At 43.5% G+C, this 21,475-nt stretch overlaps 1 long non-coding RNA gene and 2 gene segments (V, D, J or C); all 3 read right to left on the reverse strand.

The window, feature by feature from the left end:
- Positions 1-4,262: 4,262 nt before the first annotated feature.
- On the reverse strand, positions 4,263-4,929 carry LOC122456404. The segment is given in 2 exon segments: positions 4,263-4,762; positions 4,847-4,929. Coding segments are annotated over 2 exon segments (531 nt in total).
- Positions 4,930-5,831: 902 nt separating this feature from the next.
- On the reverse strand, positions 5,832-8,014 carry LOC122456461. The segment is given in 2 exon segments: positions 5,832-6,469; positions 7,216-8,014. Coding segments are annotated over 2 exon segments (621 nt in total).
- Positions 8,015-9,917: 1,903 nt separating this feature from the next.
- Positions 9,918-12,353, reverse strand: LOC122456486. Its single transcript, XR_006275410.1, has 2 exons — positions 12,182-12,353; positions 9,918-11,624 (listed from the first exon to the last, which is right to left on the reverse strand). It is a non-coding gene; the product is annotated as an uncharacterized LOC122456486 (long non-coding RNA).
- Positions 12,354-21,475: the final 9,122 nt, after the last annotated feature.

Here is a 21,475-nt window from a genome sequence, read left to right on the forward strand (position 1 = left end):
GCTCCGCGCACTGGCCCCACACCGGGCAGCGCAGGGAGACCCACTGCTCCCCTCCCCACCAAGGGGCACACAGAGACGTACCAGTAGGAGTGCAGCAGGGCTAAGGCGGCTCCCTGCCCACTCTGCTTCCCTCCCTCTGCGCCATGCTTCTGTCAGGCAAGAGTTAAAATTTAGCTAATAGCTAAGACAGAAACCGCAGAACAAGCAGGAATGCTTCACACACACATTCAGGAGCATGGACACTGACAACTGTAAACAATTGATAAGCTTATATGGACAATGCCAGCCCAGTAACTCAGCTCTTAGAACAGAACAAACCTTCCCTTCACAGCCCATTGGATAACTGTAAGAACTCATCCCTCCCCCTCCCCCCGCCTCCTCCCCCCGCCAGGTAGTCATAGATGTTTGATGCAATTAGGACGACCTCTATATGTACGTACTGTTTTTATTTTTTATCTTTATTCGGGGTTCTCTCTTGACTTGTAACAATGTCTGTCTCTGTATGTACAGATAAATGCAAATGAATTGATAAGAGAATGTATATAACTGGCCACTATGGCACCATATTTTTGAAGCTGTTTATCAGTCTTCCCGGTACCATGAATAACTTCCCCCTTCAGTATTGTCTGTGCTTGCCTGATTCTTGAGGAAAAGACTCTTTTTGCCTAACTCTGCTCTCCGAAGTGCCAGGCATGTCCCTGCAACCCCTGCTGGTGGTGGTGGGGACTCTTCACACCTTGCCCCTTCCCCAAGTGCCGACTCCACAGCTCCCATTGTCCGGGAACTGAGGCCAATGGGAGCTGCAGGGGCAGCGCCTGCCAGCAGCAGTGCACGGAGACCTCATGGCCCACTGCCTAGGAGCCACTGATAGAGGGGTGTGCAGTTGCTTTGGGAGCCGTGCCACCCAAGGTAAGTGCCACCCCCTGACACCTCCCACACCCCAATCCCCTGCCCCAGCACAGAGCCTGCATCCCGCACCCAAACTCCCTCCCAGATCCCTACCCCCACGCCCCCTCCTGCACCCCAGACCCCTGCCCCAATCATGGTACCTCACTTTATTTTCAGTTATTTCCTATTACTTATAATATAGGAGGATGAAAAAAAATAATGAAAAACGGAGGGAGGTAAGAAAGAACATTCCTTTTCTTGGCTGAGTCTCCAGTGGGGGCCCCCGAAAATATAGCTGCATACAGGGCCCCACTAATTAAATCCACCACTGGACGTCTCCCTGCATTTCGGACACTGCCACTTCATTCCGGTATTGAGCTGGGAGGAGAACCGAGGTGCCACCGAACGGGATTTGCGCTCCGAGTCACCAGAGTATCTGCCCAGCAGGAACAGGGCTTGCTTCCCCGGCAGTTCCTGGTACCAGTCCAGGGCAAAGCTGCTGTAGGAGGTGCTGAATTGACACCTTATCTCCACCCTCTGCCCTTCCCTGGACTACAGGGTAGCCGGGATCTGGATCAGCGAGTTCCCAGCCACCGAACCTGAAGGGGGAGAATTCAGAGGGAGGCACAAGGCCAGGAAAGTCCCCTAGATAGACAAACCCCTGGTCCCGCAGCTCGGAGCTCACCTGGGAACAGCGGCAGCGCGCAGAGACACAGCCACAGAGATCCCCGCATGCCTGTCACCACTGTGGGAAATACAATGAACCACAATCACTTATCTAGGGGAAATGGAGTGCCAGGGGGTGACGGCAGCTTGTGTGTGACAGCGGATCCGGAGCTGGGATGGGGGTGGAGCTCACTCACCCCAGTAACGCGCGCGTGTGTGTGTGTGTGTGTGTGTGTGTGTGTGTGTGTGTGTGTGTGCGCGCGCGCGCGCGCGCCCTCTTCTGGATCCGAGTCTGTGTCCTCCTCTCTCACTCTGTCTTTCCGAGCGTGTGTCCCTATTTGTGTGTGCACGCGCAGTCTCTCTTTCTCCTGCCTGCAACACACACAACTGTCACACCTAGCAGCTCCTGCCCGAGATACGGTCCCTCCTGCTCCAAAGCGGAGGTTGAGCAGAGCTCAAGAGCAGCCGAGTTTTCTACCCTATGTCACTGTCTCTTTAAGGAACAGGGGCGAGGCGCGGGGCCAAGGGGTGCGCAGGGCTCTGGAGTAGCTGTGCCGGGTGCCCCCTTTCTGTCCCTGCTGCTCCCCTTTTAGAGTCTCTAGGAAGAGGCGGAAGGGCTGGTGGGTCCTGGTTGGTGGGGGGGAGGGGCGTGGGCGGGCTCACAGGCTGGGGAAATAGATCGAGAATTACAAAATGATACAAAAATTACTCAAGATAGTTAAGACCCAGGCAGAATGCGAAGAGCTACAAAAGGATCTCACCAAACTGGGTGAGTGGGCAACAAAATGGCAGATGAAATTTAATGTTGATAAAAGCAAAGTAATGCACATTGGAAAGCATAAGGACAAATGAAAAGTACTCCTCTTAGGAAGGAACAATCAGTTTCACACATGCAGAAAAGGAAATGACTGCCTAAGAAGGAGTACTGTGGAAAGGGATCTGGGGGTCATAGTAGACCACAAGCTAAAGATGAGTCAACAGTGTAATGCTGTTGCAAAAAAAAAAATCATTCTGGGATGTATTAGTAGGAGTGTTGTAAGCAAGACACCAGAAGTAATTCTTCCCCTTTACTCCCTGCTGATTAGGCCTCAACTGGAGTATTGTGTCTAGTTCTGGGTGCCACATTTCAGGAAAGGTGGACAAATTGGAGAGAGTCCAGAGAAGAGCAACAAGGATGTTTAGGGATCTGGAAAATGACCTATGAGGAAAGATTGAAAGAACTGGGTTTCTTTAGTCTGAAAAAGAGAAGACTGAGAGGGGACATGATAACAGTTTTCAAATACCTAAAAGGTTGTTACAAGGAAGAGGGAGAAAAATTGTTCTCCTTAACCTCTGATGATGGGATAAGAAACAATGGACTTAAATTGCAGCAAGGGAGGCTTAGGTTGGACATTAGGAAAAAAATCCACTTAAGCACTGGAATAAATTGCCTAGGGAGGTTGTGGAATCTCCATCATTGGAGATTATTAAGAGCAGGTTAGACAAACACCTGTCAGGGATATTCTAGACAGTACTGGTCCTGCCATGAGTGCAGGGGACTGGATGTGATAACCTCTCGAGATCCCTTCCAGTTCGATGTTTATATAATTCTATGATAATACCAACTATACATATAAAATGATGGGGTCGAAAGTAGCTGTTACCACTCAAGAAAGAGATCTTGGAGTCATTGTGGACAGTTCTCTGAAAACATCCACTCAATGTGCAGCAGCAGTCAAAAAGTGAACAGAATGCTGGGAATAATTAAGTAAGGAATAGATAATAGGACAGAAAATATCATCTTGCCTCTACATAAATCCATGGTACACCCACATCTTGAATACTGTGTGCAGGTCTGGTTGCCCCCATCTGAAAAGAGATATATTGGAATTGGAAAAGGTTCAGAAAAGGGCAACAAAAATGACTAGGGGTATGGAATGGTTTCTGTATGAAGAGAGATTAATAAGACTGGAGCTGTTCATCTTGGAAAAGAGATGGCTAAGGGAAGATATGATTGAGGTCTATAAAATCATGATGGTATAGAGAAAGTAGATAAGGAAGTGTTGTTTACTACTTCTCATAACACAAGAACTAGGGGAAACCAAATGAAATTATTAGGCAGCAGGTTTAAAACAAACAAAAGGAAGTATTTCTTCACACAATGCACAGTCAATCTGTGGAACTCCTTGCCAGAGGATGTTGTGATGGCCAAGACTATAACAGGGCTCAAAAAAGAACTAGATAAATTCATGGAGGATACGTCCATCAATGACTATTAGCCAAGATGGGCAGGGATGGTGTCCCCAGGTTCTGTTTGCCAGAAGCTGGGAATGGGTGACAGGGGATGGATCACTTGATGTTTACCTGCTGTGTTCATTCCCTTTGGGACACCTGGCATTGGCCACTGTTGGAAGACAGGATACTGGGCTGGATGGACCTTTGGTCTGACCCAGTGTGGCTATTCTTATGTTCTTATGTTCTCATGGGAAGAGAATGTGGGACCCTGGTCTGGGGAGAGAAGGGAATGGGGTTCACAGAGGAATGGAGAGCAGGGGGGAATGGTACTGGGGGTGCACAAAGAGCCACTGGGGTGGGGGCAAATATGTGGGGAGCCTGGTATGGGAGGAGATGGGAATGGGGGATGATGGGGCTGACTCTGGCCAGGAAGAGGTTAGAGGGAGGATACAAGGAGAGCTTGGGGGTTAGCATTAAACTGGGCCTGCACAAGCTTAAAAGTGTGTGACACCTCCCTCCTCACAGGTAAACAATAACACACATCCTGGTGCCCCCTGAGATGTGGCTCCCCTCCCCCGGCCCCCTGGTGCGCTTAGGAGAAAATGACTCATCTCCCTTCGTTTTGGAGACAGCCCCCCGCTCCGGCAGTTTGTGTCGGGAGCCCGGGGCGCTCTGTAGCGCGGTGGATCCCAGAGAGCGCAGAAATACAGCGCCGAGTCAGCCCGCTGCGCCCCGTCTATGGACAGTGTGAACGATTTGACATCGGTGCTGAGCTCGGAGGAAAACCGAGGGGCCACAGAACCGGGCTTGTATTCATTTCCCCTCTCATTTCTGCGCAGTAGGAAGAGAGGCTGCTGCCCGGGCAGCTGCTGGTACCATCCCAGGGCGTAGTACGGGTACGTGGTGCTGTATTGACAGTACAGATTCACGGGCCGCCCTTCCCTGGCTGACGCAGACGCTGGAATCTGGGTCACGGAGTTCCCAGCCGCGGGACCTAGCAGGAGAACGATGGGGGCAGAGTAAGACCCGCGGGTCAGAAAACACTCAGTCCGCCTGCCAGTAAATGTAAACCACTTCCTGAGGAGAAGGAGGCAGACGGCGATCCACATCTCGTCTCTACCGCTGTCACACACAGAATGAGGCGTCTGCCCTGTTGAGCAGCCTATTTAATGTCAAGGACCTACTCCCCCCTAGTTGGAGGGCTGTGAATAGACAGAGGAAGAAATGCTGCCAGAAAAGCCATCCGGAGACAATGGGAAGGAGTGTTTTTTTTTCTTAAACAATTTCTTATTGGTGTAGGTGTATAACTTCGTTATAGTTTTTACAGGCAAGTAAATTAGGTTACCATTTCTCCGGGGGAGTATAATCCATAACAGTAGACAGACAGACCGACAGACAGATACATATGTATTTATTTTCACAGAAAGAGAGACAGAGACAAGGAGAGTTGTTGCAGCACTTTTGGTTTTAGGATATGAGAGAGACACGGTGGGTGAGGTAATATCTTTTACTGGACCAACTTCTGTGTGTGGAAGGGACACGTTTTCGAGTTTCACAGAGCTCTTCCTGAGGTCTGGAAAAGGAAGGCAGACCTGAGGAGGTTTTCTCTAAAGCTGGAAACATTGTTCCTTGCACCAAAAAAAGTTAGTTATTACCTCACCCACCTTGTCTAATAGATAGATACTTCCCTCCTATTGCAGACATTTGGGTTAAGGGTGTCCTGTAGATCTGCAGATTAGCCTCTTGACATTTTTCTTCTTTAACTTCCCATGGAGGGTTTCCACCTTGGACAGCTCCTTCAGTCTAACTGGTCTCAGAAGATGGACTATGGGTGAATAGCAGCACCTTGTGGCCATTTCTTTGAGTTACAAAATGAGGCTTAAATTCCCTCTCTGCACAGGTTTCAGAGTAGCAGCCGTGTTAGTCTGTATTCGCAAAAAGAAAAGGAGTACTTGTGGCACCTTAGAGACTAACAAATTTATTAGAGCATAAGCTTTCGTGAGCTACAGCTCACTTCATCGGATGCATTCTCTGCACAGTAGAACACAACTTGCCTATCTCTCTCTCTCTCCTATCCTATCCTATCCTATCCTACATACCCGTGGATCTCTAAAACTGCTTTTAATGAATTATACTCCTTTGAAAGAATCCAACCTAGGCTTGGTATAAACAGAACTAAATTCTATACTACTACTGTCTGACAGATGCACTCCTTCCAGTTCTGTCCGGATGGCTTCCCTGACAGCTTCACAAGCACACAAAGACATAGAGAAAGAGAGATAGAGAGATCCCCCAACCACTTGTTCCCCAGAGCGGGCCATGATCTGTAGTTTGCAAACGATGCCTCGCTCTCCCCCCGCTCTGTCAGTTTTTGCTCTGCTCCGCAGCACAGCTGTGGCACCGTGGGGACTGGAAGCGCAGTAATATACGGCTCTGTCTCGCAGCTCTGCGCTCAGGATCTTGAGGGTGAACCTGTTGTTGGAGCTATCAACTTCCCCTACGAAGCGGCCCTGGAAGCCTTCTCCATAGTGGTCCCCTTCTCGGTAAATCCAGGTCAGGGGGCCCTGCTGCCCCTTTCTGTACCAGTACATCCAGTAGCTGTTCATCTCCCCTCCCTTCACACGGCACTGGAAGGTCACTTCTTCGCCCTCTCGGACTTCCAAGGCCTGGGCACCTTGTTCCAGCACCACATCACCCCTGACTGCTGGCGAGAGAATAAAACGTACTAATAAGGCAAAGAGATAAACTGCCCTTAAAGGGGCAATGAGGGAGAAGGATAAATGTCAGCGGAGATGGCTGAACAGTGAAATGACAGTATCTGGTAAGGCAAGAATTATTCTGTGTAATTGAAAATCTGGAGAGAATTTAACAGCTTCACAACCAGTTAAAGATGAAGAAAACTAGAAAATAAAAACAAAAGCCTGAGAATGCACCAAAATACAGAAAACACACACACACACAAAACCTGGAAACCAACCGAAACACAGAAAACACACACAAAAATCAAACACAAACACCTGGAAACCAACCGAAACACAGAAAACACACAAAAACGTAAACACAAAAACCTGAAAGCCAACATTAAAGACACACAGACACAAATACACAGACACAAATAAAGAGGAAAAGAAAAACACGAAGACAGGAGCACCCTAAATCCAAAATAAACACTGAAAACACACACAAAATATCATAACATAGGAACACAAAAACACGAATATGAAAACCTGAAAAACAAAATAAAAAAAGAAAAAGGACTGAAAAAGTCAAAATCAGAAAAGAAGAACATACACACCAGAAAAGCTTCATAAACACAGAAAACACAAGAAACTCGGACACAATAAATTCATACAGAAAAAACTAAAAAACAAAAGAAAAAACCAGAACAAACCCAAACTCAGACAGCAGGTGCAGAATTAGGGCTTCGTGCTATTGTGTTTTATTTACTTCCGCATAAGTTGCTGAGCAGCAGCAGAAGGCAGCAGCCCCTACTCATCTCTGCGAGAAAACGAACACCCAAGAGTTTCTCAGTCGTCCCCTTTGTCACAAAAAAATCACGCGCCCCTTCCTCTGCAGCCGCTGGCGGAGGATGGAGATTGGCAGCAGTTCGATTTCTGGGTAAGCGAGGCTTCAAAAGCGACACGAGGGAGCTCTCCAGCCTTTGACGTCTTTAGCACACAGGGTAACACACCGCGGCTCAGCTCAAACCCCTCCGATCGGACAGATATCAAACAGCTCTTTCCCCTCTTAATACGGATCCTTCGAAACACCAGATGGAGCTTTAACCTCCTTAGGACTGAAGGGAAAAGGAAAAATGCCCCACAACTGTTCACACAGACCTGGGCTCTGCAAAAGGCACCCAGCAAAGCATTTCGGCTGCAATTTTTAAAGAAATCTAAAGGAATTAGGTACCTACATTCCACTGAAGTTCAGCCTGAAGTTTATGCTGCTGTTGTTGTTGTTTTAATCACCTGGAAAATATTTTTTATATGGTATGGTACATTTTTAAAGAGGAAAGGCTTTCTTTCTTTCTTTCTTTCTTTCTTTCTTTCTTTCTTTCTTTCTTTCTTTCTTTCTTTCTGTGTTTTTGTAAAGACGGGAGGGGCTTCTTTCACTTTCCTTGTTTTTGTTGACTTGTAGACTTTTGTGCGTGTGTGTTTATTCTGTTTGTGTTTATCTTTTTGCATTCTGTGGTTGCGTTCTTGTTGTTTGTGCTGTATGTTGTTGCTGTGTATGTTTTTGGAATTTTTGCATTCAATTTTCTGGTTTTGGGGGTGCTTTTTGCTTTTTCTCTATCTCTCTATATATTTTCTATGTTTCTTCCCTTTTTTGATTCATTTTTTGGTTTGGTTCTTTGCCTTTCATTTTAAATTCTCAGTGACAAATATTTCCCTCTTGCTCTAAAACACTCTGTAGCCTTTAAATTTATTTCTAAATAGGGCCTTAAAGTGTTCCGTGTTTTACAGGCTCAAAGAATGTGTTTCAGGAGAAAAATACCTTTGCTGTAACCCACTTTGAAAGTGGGTTAAGTTAAACAGGAACAAGACATTCTTATTCTGGAATGAGAATGTCCACAGGTAGATATTTCAAGGAATTTCTATTGAACTTTAAATTCACACACTACCTTAATCCACATTAATTTTCAAGTATAGACAAGCCCCAGCTTTCCACTCCTTCTGAGAGCTGTTTCTTTGTGCATTGTTGGGTGGAGGGATTTTGTAAAGAAAGATCTTTCCTTTTTCTTACTGTGTCTCTCTGCGCACAGTAATAGGTTGCGGAGTCAGACAGCCGAACCGATGATATATCCAAAGAGAAAACCCTGCTGGTTTTATTAATTTTGGCTTTGAAACGGTTCCTGAACTTCTCTTCCAAATCTTCATGCCTTGAGCCCTCATGAAGGATGAACTGTGGAGATCCTCCAGATTCCTGCCTGTACCAGAGCAGCGTTGGGAAGCCAGAATTATAGCTACAGTCCAGGGTAACAAATTCCCCTTCCTTCACCTTTGTTTCTCTCACAGGTTGGATGACTGTCTCACCTCGGGTGAGCCCTTTAAACATATCAAAGTAACATCGGAGTTATTACAAAAGCCCAGGGACACACGGATTTCATCTCAGTCTTTTAAGCAAACATCAGCCAAGAACAGACATAGAAGCTGGAACTAAACACTATGGTGTTCATGAACTCACCGGACCAGTTCAGGATTAGGAGAAGTACCAAGGGAAGCTCAGGCATGCTGAGACCCCAAGGGTTTTTTGTCGCTGCTGTGAGAGAGGTCCCTTTGATATGAACTTCATGAGCTGCTTTCTCATCTCACCGGAAATAGGTGCTTTTCTTTTTTAGGTGCATGCCTTGTTCAATTTAAGGTGACTAATCCGGGCGTCATCCAAAATCTTTTGAAGTCAACAGACGTCTTCTCATCGACTTCAAGGGTCATTGGATTAAGCCCGTTATAGGAATATATTGCACCATGAATGTGGACAAGAATAAAGCTTATGAAAATTGTACAGCATTGCACTATACCCAGGGACGACAAAGGAAATGCCCTATATCTCTTCTCAAGAAGGGAAGAGAGGTGATTAAATGTCATAAGAGTTAAGATTAGATAGATAGATAGATTAGATGTGTTATCAGGTACCAGGTATCCATGACCACCATGGAATCCAAATCTCCAACCACTGTGGATTTTATGTCTGAAGTGCTTTTGGACTCGGTAGGGTAATCTCCTACAGGATTTGAGGAGGTGAGATATTTGGTTTCAAGTATCTTTTCCAGTCCATATTCATCAAATGATTTAAAGAAACAAATCCAGTCATTAAAGGATATTCTAGTCTACTCTAATCTAGTCTCATTTCTTGTATTGTATTGTATTGTGTTCCCATGTCCTGTATTACACTCTCATTTGTTATATTCTAATAAATTATGGATTGTAATTATAAATATAAATTAGAAAATGAATTTCCCAATAACAGACACACAAAGTTCTTCTTGACAATCCGTGTGAAATGATTTTTCTGCATTGCTAAACGAAGACATCTTTTAATTAAAACATACAATTTTAAAAGAAATGATAATTTCATAAAATTCACATTCTTCTGAGATATAGCCACTTATTTTTAAATACTGATTTTTTACTCAGTCAATTTTTCTTGTCTGTCAAATTAAGACAACTTCTTTTTATTCATGTATTCAAAAATACAGTAAAAATAAACAGATATTTCATAACATTTATATTATATGTGGTAATATTTAAAATATTGGTTTTATTTGCACAAACAATTCATTTTTTCAATATTTTAATAAAGACAAAATGCAGTTATTCAGGTAAACAATTAATATCCATAGGAAAGTATGACATAGGACTGGAAGGGATCTCCATCCTGGGTCATAGAGCATTTCAGGAAACCCCATTTTATAAACACATTCATAAATTTATCAAGCTCCATCTTAAAACTAGTTAGGTTGTTCACGCCCTCTCCTTCTATCACCTGTTCTATAACCTCATAGTCACTCCTCTAATGATTAGACATCTTCTAATTTCCAACCTAAATTTATTTGTGGCCAGTTTATAACCAGTTGTCCTTCTACAAACATTGTCCAGGTCTCCCTCCCTGGTGTTTATCTTACTGATACATTTATAAAGAGCAGTCAGATCCTCATAAGAACATAAGAACGGCCAGACTGGGTCAGACCAAAGGTCCTTCTAGCCCAGTCTCCTGTCTTCCAACAGTGGCCAGTGCCAGGTGCCCCAGAGGGAATGAACAGAACGGGAATCACCCAGTGATCCATCCCCTGCTGCCCATTTCCAGCTTCTGGCAAGCAGAGGCTAGGGACACCGTCCCTGCCCATCCTCTGACAGCCTTTGTTTTTCTAGACTAAATAATCAATTTCATCTCCTAAAATCAGCTTTCCATTTCCCTGAACATCTGAGTAGCCCTCCTCTGCACCTCTTCCACTTTGAAGTAATCTTTTTTTGAGCATGGGTGACCAGAACTGGACAATTAATTATTTTAATTACCCACTTGATTTTTATCATTATTAACGTACATGAACTTTCCATAGAAGGGTTAACAAATTTCATTCATAACTTGCATGTTTTGTCTTTACAAGACTCATTTGCCTTTGGTCAGTGTCTTGTCATTATCTGTGTTTTTATTCTGTTTGCAGTGTTGTGGTAGCTGTGTTGGTCCTCTGTAAGAAAGAGAAAAGGTGGGAGAGGTAATATCTTTTATTGGCCGAACTTTTTCTCCACAGAGCTCTGTGATAGCTTGTCTCTCTCACCAACAGAAGTTGGTCAAATAAAAGATATTGCCTCACTCACCTTGTCTATTTATTTTCTAACTTTTGATCAATCTTCCCTGAGGAATTCAGTCCATCTTTAACCCCCGATATTGCTAGGCACTAGAATTCTCTTTCTGCGGACTTTTTTGCCCACGGTTGTCTTTAATCACCTGAGCTGCACCACTGAATTCAACAGGAGTCTTTCCATTGTCTTCAATGGTCTTTGGATCAAGCTTTCCTTGAGTAGCAAGTTATTGTTCAGGGTGTTACAAGAGGTGAACCATTGTGCGTTGCAAGGCACAATAATATACAGCACCATCTCCCGGTTGTAAAGTCCTGATGGTTAAAATGCTGGAGCTGTTGGCACGGTCAACACAGACTCCATAGCGTCCTGAATTTCTCTCCTCACTGTAGCTGTGAGCGATGTAAGTAAGTTCAGTGCTGGCCATCTGGTAATACCAGTAAATGGAATCGTAATTCCCATCAGGAATGTCATGATTGCATTGAATCTTTGCATCAGCCAACTCAGCACCGCTCTGGTCGGGGGACTGGGTTATTTCAGATAGACAGATACCACCTCGAGGGAGGGAATGAGAGAGAGAGAGAGAGAGAGAGAGAGAGAGAGAGTTAAATAAAACACTAACCAACAAATGTGGACTAGCGATGCACAGCACGAGAGGAACATGAAGTGGACTCAGCTGGTTAGCTTGCAATGGTGATGACAGAGGAAGATGGTCTGGTATGGAAGGCACTGAGCTGGGTCTGAGGACACTGAAATTAACTTCAAACCCTTCTACCAACTCTCTGGGTGACTTTCAGCAACTCATCCGGGCTGAGAACAGCAGACTCCTACAAGATTTGGACACTCAGTTCCCATTAAGAGTAGCAGAAATTTGGCCTCTAAATCCCTTAGGCATCGTTGTAACTATAAGTTGTATTCTCTCTGGGTCTCTATGTAAAATAGGGATAATAGAACTTCTTTTTTCCTTAGACTTTGTCTGATTAGGGCAGAGACTCACTACATATCTGTACAGAGCTCAACACAACGTAATGGGGTCCTGATTTCAGTTGGAGGCAGTGAGTGTTACTATAACAATAATGCATTTAAAATAGACAATACGCGGCGTTACTCACAGAACAGGGACAAGAAGAGACAGCTGGGCCCATTCATGGCACTCTGACTGCAGGGTCTTCTTGTTCTGTTTGTAGATCGAAGCTTGCTGCTGTCGCTGGCGGCAGGGAGATGACACCGCCTGTTCCGACAGAACGCGGCTCGGAACGCATTCAACCCCTCACCACTTCTGCCGTCTCTGCAAAGATTGCATGGCAGTTTGGTTGCTATGGCAGTAAAGGAAATAGGGGATTAAGAGGGTGTTTTTTGAACATATCACAAGATGTTGCTCATCAAAAGATCTCTTTAAACTTTCATCCTCTACAGATGGAGAACTGCTTGCTTGCTGAAGGCGTGAGGGTGTTCGGTCTTTACATTTATTATCATGATGTCATTATTAGCTTTCTCTATATAGCAGTACTACAAAAGACTTTCTTGTTCAGGGTGCTGCACAGGCACACAGAAAAAAAAAACCCAAACATTTTTTGTCCTGCAGAGTTTACTAGCTAAATATTCTAAGGAAGGACTTTTATCCTCATTTTACAGGTGAGGAATTGAGGGACAGGGGGACTAAGGGCCAGATTGTAAAGGTAATAATGTACGGTTGAAATCAATGGGAATTAGGCACCTAAATACATTTCACATTTGGCTGCTAGGCGCTATAATAATGTAATATCTGAGACACACCAATAATAATTACTAAATAACTAAAGCATATCCTCCTCAAGTATCACTGCTTTGTCATCCACCAATTGGAGGTGGAGACCAGAAATATTACTGGTCTCCACCTCCAATTGGTGGGATGACAAAGCTGTGATACTTGAGGAAGATATGCTTTAGTAAAGCACAAATTATTGGTCTCAATACAGGAGAAACAAGATGAAATTCTATGACCTATGTGGTACAGGGGGTCACAATCTAGTGGTCTTCTGGCCTTTAAATCTATTAACCTACAATTAGGTACCTATTAAATCTATTAATCTATAGCATTACCCACTAGAGGTTAGTGGAGTTAAGCAAACTTTCCATCTCAGGCAAAAAAACAGCAAGTCTTGTTTAATCTTAAAACGGGTTCCAGAAAAGGGTGCAATCTTATTCTCCTTGGAACTAACAAAGGATGGTCTTTATGGCTAAGGTAGAGGCCAGGGAGGGACTTGGGTTTCCAGACCTGCCATAGACTCCCTTTGTGATCCTGGGAAAGTAATTTAGTCCTTCTGTTCTTTGTTTCCCCATCTGTAAAATGGGACTTCCCTATTTCACAGGAGTTTTTTGGGGATAAAATACTGTCATGGTCTTGGTAATGGAGGCCATATAAGTACCTTAGGTAAATGGTTTTCTAGTTTCCTAAACCAATTTCTAACATTTATTTTACAGCCTAAAGGGACCAGTAGATCATGTATGATTCTAGTCTGATCCCCTACATTTCAGAGACCATAAAATTTCACTCTGTTTCCCCTTTCTTGAGTAATCTGTGTCTGTCTAACCCATATCCTCCAGAAACTCTTCCAGTATGGATCTGAAAATCCCAAGAGATTGAGGATCCACCACTTCCCTTGGGAGTTTGTTCCAAGGGTGAATCACCCTCTCTGTTAAAAACTGTGCCTTGCTTCTAATTTGCCATGGGACTTACCCTCCTAAATCACTTAGATGCTTTTGAAAAGACCTTTAGTCTTTCTAAGCCATAGTGCCCCAACTGTAATGTGGATAACAGTACTTTCCTCTCTCACAAGGTGTTGTCAGGATCCATACATTAAAGATTGGGAGGCTTTCAAACACTAATCATAAAACATCATAAAACAAGAAGGGTTTCTTCAGGTATGTTGGCAACAAGAAGAAAGCCAAGGAAAGTGTGGGCCCCTTACTGAATGAGGGAGGCAAGCTAGTGACAGAGGATGTGGAAAAAGCTAATGTACTCAATGCTTTTTTTGCCTCTGTTTTCACTAACAAGGTCAGCTCCCAGACTGCTGTGCTGGGCAACACAAAATGGGGAAGAGATGGCCAGCCCTCTGTAGAGATAGAGGTGGTTAGGGACTATTTAGAAAAGCTGGACGTGCACAAGTCCATGGGGCCGGACGAATTGCATCCGAGAGTGCTGAAGGAATTGGCGGCTGTGATTGCAGAGCCCTTGGCCATTATCTTTGAAAACTCGTGGCGAACGGGGGAAGTCCCGGATGACTGGAAAAAGGCTAATGTAGTGCCCATCTTTAAAAAAGGGAAGAAGGAGGATCCTGGGAACTACAGGCCGGTCAGCCTCACCTCAGTCCCTGGAAAAATCATGGAGCAGGTCCTCAAAGAATCAATCCTGAAGCACTTAGAGGAGAGGAAAGTGATCAGGAACAGTCAGCATGGATTCACCAAGGGAAGGTCATGCCTGACTAATCTAATCGCCTTTTATGATGAGATTACTGGTTCTGTGGATGAAGGGAAAGCAGTGGATGTATTGTTTCTTGACTTTAGCAAAGCTTTTGACACGGTCTCCCACAGCATTCTTGTCAGCAAGTTAAGGAAGTATGGGCTGGATGAATGCACTATAAGGTGGGTAGAAAGCTGGCTAGATTGTCGGGCTCAACGGGTAGTGATCAATGGCTCCATGTCTAGTTGGCAGCCGGTGTCAAGTGGAGTGCCCCAGGGGTCGGTCCTGGGGCCCATTTTGTTCAATATCTTCATAAATGATCTGGAGGATGGTGTGGATTGCACTCTCAGCAAATTTGCGGATGATACTAAACTGGGAGGAGTGGTAGATACGCTGGAGGGGAGGGATAGGATACAGAAGGACCTAGACAAATTGGAGGATTGGGCCAAAAGAAATCTAATGAGGTTCAATAAGGATAAATGCAGGGTCCTGCACTTAGGATGGAAGAATCCAATGCACCGCTACAGACTAGGGACCGAATGGCTCGGCAGCAGTTCTGCGGAAAAGGACCTAGGGGTGACAGTGGACGAGAAGCTGGATATGAGTCAGCAGTGTGCCCTTGTTGCCAAGAAGGCCAATGGCATTTTGGGTTGTATAAGTAGGGGCATAGCGAGCAGATCGAGGGACGTGATCGTTCCCCTCTATTCGACACTGGTGAGGCCTCATCTGGAGTACTGTGTCCAGTTTTGGGCCCCACACTACAGGAAGGATGTGGATAAATTGGAAAGAGTACAACGAAGGGCAACGAAAATGATTAGGGGTCTAGAGCACATGACTTATGAGGAGAGGCTGAGGGAGCTGGGATTGTTTAGTCTGCAGAAGAGAAGAATGAGGGGGGATTTGATAGCTGCTTTCAACTACCTGAAAGGGGGTTTCAAAGAGGATGGCTCTAGACTGTTCTCAATGGTAGCAGATGACAGAACGAGGAGTAATGGTCTCAAGTTGCAATGGGGGAGGTTTAGATTGGATATTAGGAAAAACTTTTTCACTAAGAGGGTGGTGAAACACTGGAATGCGTTACCTAGGGAGGTGGTAGAATCTCCTTCCTTAGAGGTTTTTAAGGTCAGGCTTGACAAAGCCCTAGCTGGGATGATTTAACTGGGACTTGGTCCTGCTTTGAGCAGGGGGTTGGACTAGATGACCTTCTGGGGTCCCTTCCAACCCTGATATTCTATGATTCTATGATTCTATGATCATATATTGAGAGCCCTGTTTATTCTGGGTTGCTTCACACTTCTCTTTTCAGACTCTATTATTATTAATTTTATTATTATTATTGTGCTGGTAGTGATGGCAGAACTAGTAAGTCACAGTGATGAACCAGGACCACATAGTGTTAGGTGCTGTACAAACACAGGGGGGAAAAGATGCTCCTAGACCGGAAGAGCTCACAATCTGAGCTCCTGAGTTCCTTTTTTTGCACAGAAAGAGTCAGCATTTACCACTGTGCAACAGCGCAGAAACAGGTGGCAGCATCTTTATTGTTAATACCCATAATTTAAATCCCAGGTTGCAAGTACGTTCTGCCCTCCGTGTTGTACAGTCTATACACTATTTTACTGGAGGTGTTTTTTGTTTGTGTGTGTGTGTCCACTGATTAGATGTTCTTGGATTTGGTGCAAGAACAATTGATGCCAATGATGAGCAGCTAACATCCTCCTGAGATTGCATGGAAAAGCACGGAGTTGTGGGTGAGGCACTTATCTGAGACTCAGGAGAGCTGGTTTCAGGAGCCAGCTCTACCACAAATTCCCTTTGAGACCTTGGTCAAGGCAGTTAATCTCTGTGCCAAGGTTTCCTTATATGTAAAACAGAGATCCTAATATTTCTCTACCACATCTGGACTGTGAGGATACATCTTTGGAAGCACTCATGTTTTTGTGATAGGGTGATATAAGTAGATAGATACCCAGATAGCTTTATCAGGAATGAAGTTTGGGACTTTCAAAGGATGATTTTAATGAAATTTGGGTGTCTCATTCACAGAGGCTCCTAAAAAGTCTCAGGCAAAATTCCTGCAATATGTTTTAAAAGTCTCTTTTTCCTTCCCAGTTAAAATCTAAAATAAATAGAAGCTGGAAAGATTCAAATGACATGTGTATTATACTTTTTAGCAATAGGTTGTGCTACCTTGTTATTTTCCCCAAATCTACCGGGACAGTGTTGCTTTAATCACATGCATTATCGAACTGTCATACAAAGCAATACAAGGTTTCTAACTAATCACACCAAAACAGAAGGTGCTTTATAGGTTGTGACTGTCGCAGACTTGAAGCTAGTCATTTAAATCTCCCACCCACACTCATAAATAGGTTATCTTCATTTAAATAATTTAACTACACTATTTTAAGTCACTTTTTTTAAAAAAAAATCGGTGTTTTTACTTCGCTTTATTTGCAAAATACGATAGTCTATTAAGAGAAAAAAATTCCCAAGATGTTAACAGAATAACCTCACACCCATTCTATGATCTAAGGTTGATAAATTACTATAAAGATTTCAATAAAGATTTGGTTTGCAGGGAATAGGAAACACTAGCTTGACACCAGTAGAGTAAAATATGTATGTATTGACAGTGTCACAATCCTGCTAAGACCCGCTGTTTCCAGGCTCAGTGTGCCTAACTTCCGCTGCATCAAGGAAGGAAAGGTATTTCCTCGCAGACAAAGATATAACAGGAGCCAATGGTTGGAAGTTGAAGTTACACAAATTCGGACCAGAAATAGGTTGCTAATTTTTATCAGTGAGGGTAATTAACCATTGAAACAATTTACCAAAGGGGCTGTGGTGGAGTCTCCATCCCTGGCAATTTTAAAACCCAAATGGGAAGTTTCTTCTAAAAGAGCTGCTCTAGGAATTGTTTCAGGCCTGTGTTACACATGATGATCACAATGGTTCCTTCTGGCCTTGGAATCGATGCATCTGCTAATAAGGAGTTTTCTACCCTTTCACACAAAAAATAGAAGATTGTTGTCTTCTGGTTCAATTGTGATTTGACCAATGTAGACTTGGAACTGTAAACATAACCTCACTCTAACTATCAACAAACACTACTATTTTGCATCACAATTTTAATCACATGTAACAAATTGGTATTTTTACAACTTATTTTTACAAATTCCCCCAGAATATGCTGCTGGAAGGTGTCTAAGAGCTTTCCTGATTTAAGTTCCTGCCCTTTGTACTTTCCAAGGGTGGACTTTTTAGTGTAAACTGTTCAAAGAGCATTTTACTTTGGGGGGGTGTGTGTGTGTAAGGAATAACTTGACACCCCCACATTCACCCCGAAATGAATCATTTTAACAATGTAACAAGTCTTCTGAGGGACTCTCCCTCCAGCTTCAATAACCTCAGTTGCTACAAGGAAGGGAGGGTTTTCACGCTGCTCTGCTAGGCTGCTCTGTCACTGTGCCCTCTGCAGGCCGCAGTAATACACCGCTGTGTCTGCCAGCTCCAGGGATCTGATGGTTAAAACGGTGGAGCTGTCGTCAGTCTGAGAAGAAAATCTCTTCTTGGCGAACTCTGCAGTATCACTGAGCTTGCTGTAAGACTTCGCTCCTCTCCAGAGAATGTACTCCAGAGAATCGGTTCGGATACTGACGGTACCAGTGGAGATAGATGCCACCAGAATAGTCCGTATTGTAAGAGCATCTGAGTGTCACAGTGTCTCCTTCTCCTCCAGACACTGCAGGTTCGCTGGACTCGACCGAATCGCCCAGCCCAGCCCCTGCAAGAAGACAATCCCATGTAAGGACATCATTCCAACCACACTTGGCCCATGGAGGTGCACGGCTGGGGATCAGGAGCGAACCTATGTATCCACGCTCCTAATTTAGAAAGGAATTAAGGTTAGGTGCAAGGATCAGGTTTGGGTTTAGAGGTTAGTACTAAAGTTAGGGATAAGGTCAGTGTTAGGGTTTAGTATAAAGGTAAAGTGTAGCGTTTACCGCTAGGATTAAGATCGGGGTTTCAGGTAAGGATTAGGGACAGAGTAAAGATTAGGGCCCAGAAAAGAATTAGCGTCAGGGTTCCATTGTAGTTGGATGCCTAAGTTCCTCAAAATACTTTGAAAATCCCACCGCATTTACCTAGGAGGTTAAATATCCAAATAATGAGAACACAACACTTCTCCATGATGTATCCTACAGCGACCAAGTCTGACGCTCTCAGATATTGCTGCGAGGAGGGAAGTAGGCAACTAAACTTCAAGTCTCTGCAGGTAGCTACAACTGCGGAAAGTTGAAGAGAACCCGGGCTGGACGAAGAGGGCGGGGGTTGGGTAACGCCTAATAGGTTCAGGAAACACGCTGCGTTCAGATTAGTCTGTAGATGACTTTGTGTTGAGCTTGTAGGAAAAATAATGGGCTTGTGGGTAAGGCTCATCTCTGGGTGCAGGGAGAACTGGCTTCAGTTCCCACCTCTCCCCCTGGCTCTCTTGTGACCTTGATCAAGTCAATTAGCCACTCTGTTCCCTTGCTATAAAATTATGCTTCTCTGCCCCAAATGTGGATTGAGAAGATAAATATGCTACGGCCCTCCAAAATTATTGTGGTGTTCATTTAAAGATATGGATACATTTATCAGGAATTAGGTTTGAGCTTTTCAAAAGAAAAGTTTAATAGCATTTTTTAAAATTCTCAGTCCAAGTTCTTGAAAGAATTTTTAATGTCTTTCTTCTATGTCCTTTGCTGTGATCATGATTAAAACCTCGAATATAAAGAGCATACAGGTGTTTTAAATGACAGAGTGTATTTACACTTTGCACCAGCAGGTGACGCTGCTTTACCTTTACTACAACCTGCATAGAGAGCATTACCTTGTCCATGTATTATCCTCCTTAGCTAAAGAGGGCTGACAGCTTCCTAAAACATCAGCCAGAAATGTAATTTTATCTTAAATTTGAACAGCGATATGTCTCTAGGGGAGTCCGAAACGGTAGCTATTCCCATCAACACGAACCTACATCTACGTATTTTAACAATACATTTTCCCCATGTTTTAAGTCATGTTCTGCAATAAATGAGTATTTTAATAGTATTATTTATCTACATCTTTTAATTGGTATTGTTTTATCCCTACTGTACCACAAATGGATATTCTTTCTTTCTCACAAGTTGCCATAAATTGGTCATTTATAATATTTTAAGCTGTATAAACGGATGTGATATTTACTCATTTTTAGTACAAATTTTTGTTTATTTTAACTAATCAAACCCCTATATGACCCTTGGGAAGCTGATTTAAACTGATTACTTTTATTGCCTAATAGCTTTCTTTGACAGGATAACAAGCCTTGTGGATGGGGGAAAGCGTAGATGTAGTATATCTTGACTTTAGTAAGTCTTTGGATACGGCCTTGCAAGAGCTTCTCGTTAACAAACTAGAGAAATACAGCATAGATGGAGCTACTATAAGGTGGGTGCACAACTGGTTGGAAAATACTTCCCAGAGTGTAGTTATCAGTGGTTCACAGTCAAGCTGGAAAGAAATAACTAGAGGGGTCCCATAGGGATCAGTTCTGGGTCAGGTTCTGTTCAATATCTTCATCAATGATTTAGATAATGGCATTGAGAGTACACTTATAAAATGTGGGGATGATACCAAGCTGGGAGGGGTTGCAAGTGCTTTGGAGGATAGGATTAAAATTCGAAATGATCTGGAAAAACTGGAGAAATGGTCTGAAGTAAATAGGATGAAATTCAATCAGGACAAATGCAAATTACTCCACTTAGGGAGGAACAATCAGTTACACACAAACAAAAAGAGAAATGACTCCCTTGGAAGGAGTACTGCAGAATGTGATCTGGGAGTTATAGTGCATCAAAACCTAAATATGAGTCAGCAGTGTAATACTGTTCTTAAAAAAAAAGCAAACATAATTCTGGGATGTATTAGCAGGCGTGTTGTAAGCAAGACAGGAGAAGTAATTATTCTGTTCTACCGGAAAGCCTCAACCAGAGTATTGTGTCTAGTTCTGGGCAGGACATTTCAGGAAAGATGTGGAGAAACTGAAGAAAGTCCAGAGAAGAACAACAAAAATGATTAAAGGTCTAGAAAACATGACCTATGAGGCAAGATTGAAAAGTTTGGGTTTGTTTAGTCAGGAGAAGAGAAGACAGAGAGGAAACATGATAACATTTCTGAAGTACAAGAAAAGTTGTTACAAGGAGGAAGATGAAAAATTGTTCCCATTAACCTCTGAGGCTAGGACAAGAAGCAAGGAGATTAAATTGTAGCAAGATTGTAGTTTAGGTTGAACATTAAAGAAAAATTCCCTGTCAGGGTGGTTAAACTCTTGAATAAATTGCCTAGGGAGGTTGTGGAATCTCCCTCCTTGGAGGCTGTCAAGGTTCCTTCCCCACTCTGAACTCTAGGGTACAGATGTGGGGACCTGCATGAAAACCCCCCTAAGCTTATTTTTACCAGTTTAGGTTAAAACTTCCAGTAGGTACAAATTATTTTACCTTTTGTCCCTGGACCTTATTGCTGCCACCACCAAGCATCTAACAAAAATAAAAGAAGAATTTTAATTGAAGTAAAAGAATCACCTCTATAAAATCAGGATGGTAAATACCTTACAGGGTAATCAGATTCAAAACACAGAGAATCCCTCTAGGCAAAACCTTAAGTTACAAAAAGACACAAACAGGAATATACATTCTATTCAGCACAACTTATTTTATCAGCTATTTAAACAAAACAGAATCTAAAGCATCTCTAACTAAATTGCTTATTGACTAACAAATTTATTAGAGCATAAGCTTTCGTGAGCTACAGCTCACTTCATCGGATGCATTTGGTGGAAAAAACAGAGTAGAGATTTATATACACACACACAGAGAACATGAAACAATGGGTTTATCATACACACTGTAAGGAGAGTGATCACTTAAGATAAGCCATC

The sequence above is a fragment of the Dermochelys coriacea genome, chromosome 13 (assembly GCF_009764565.3).
Source record: "Dermochelys coriacea isolate rDerCor1 chromosome 13, rDerCor1.pri.v4, whole genome shotgun sequence".
Taxonomy (NCBI): domain Eukaryota; kingdom Metazoa; phylum Chordata; order Testudines; family Dermochelyidae; genus Dermochelys; species Dermochelys coriacea.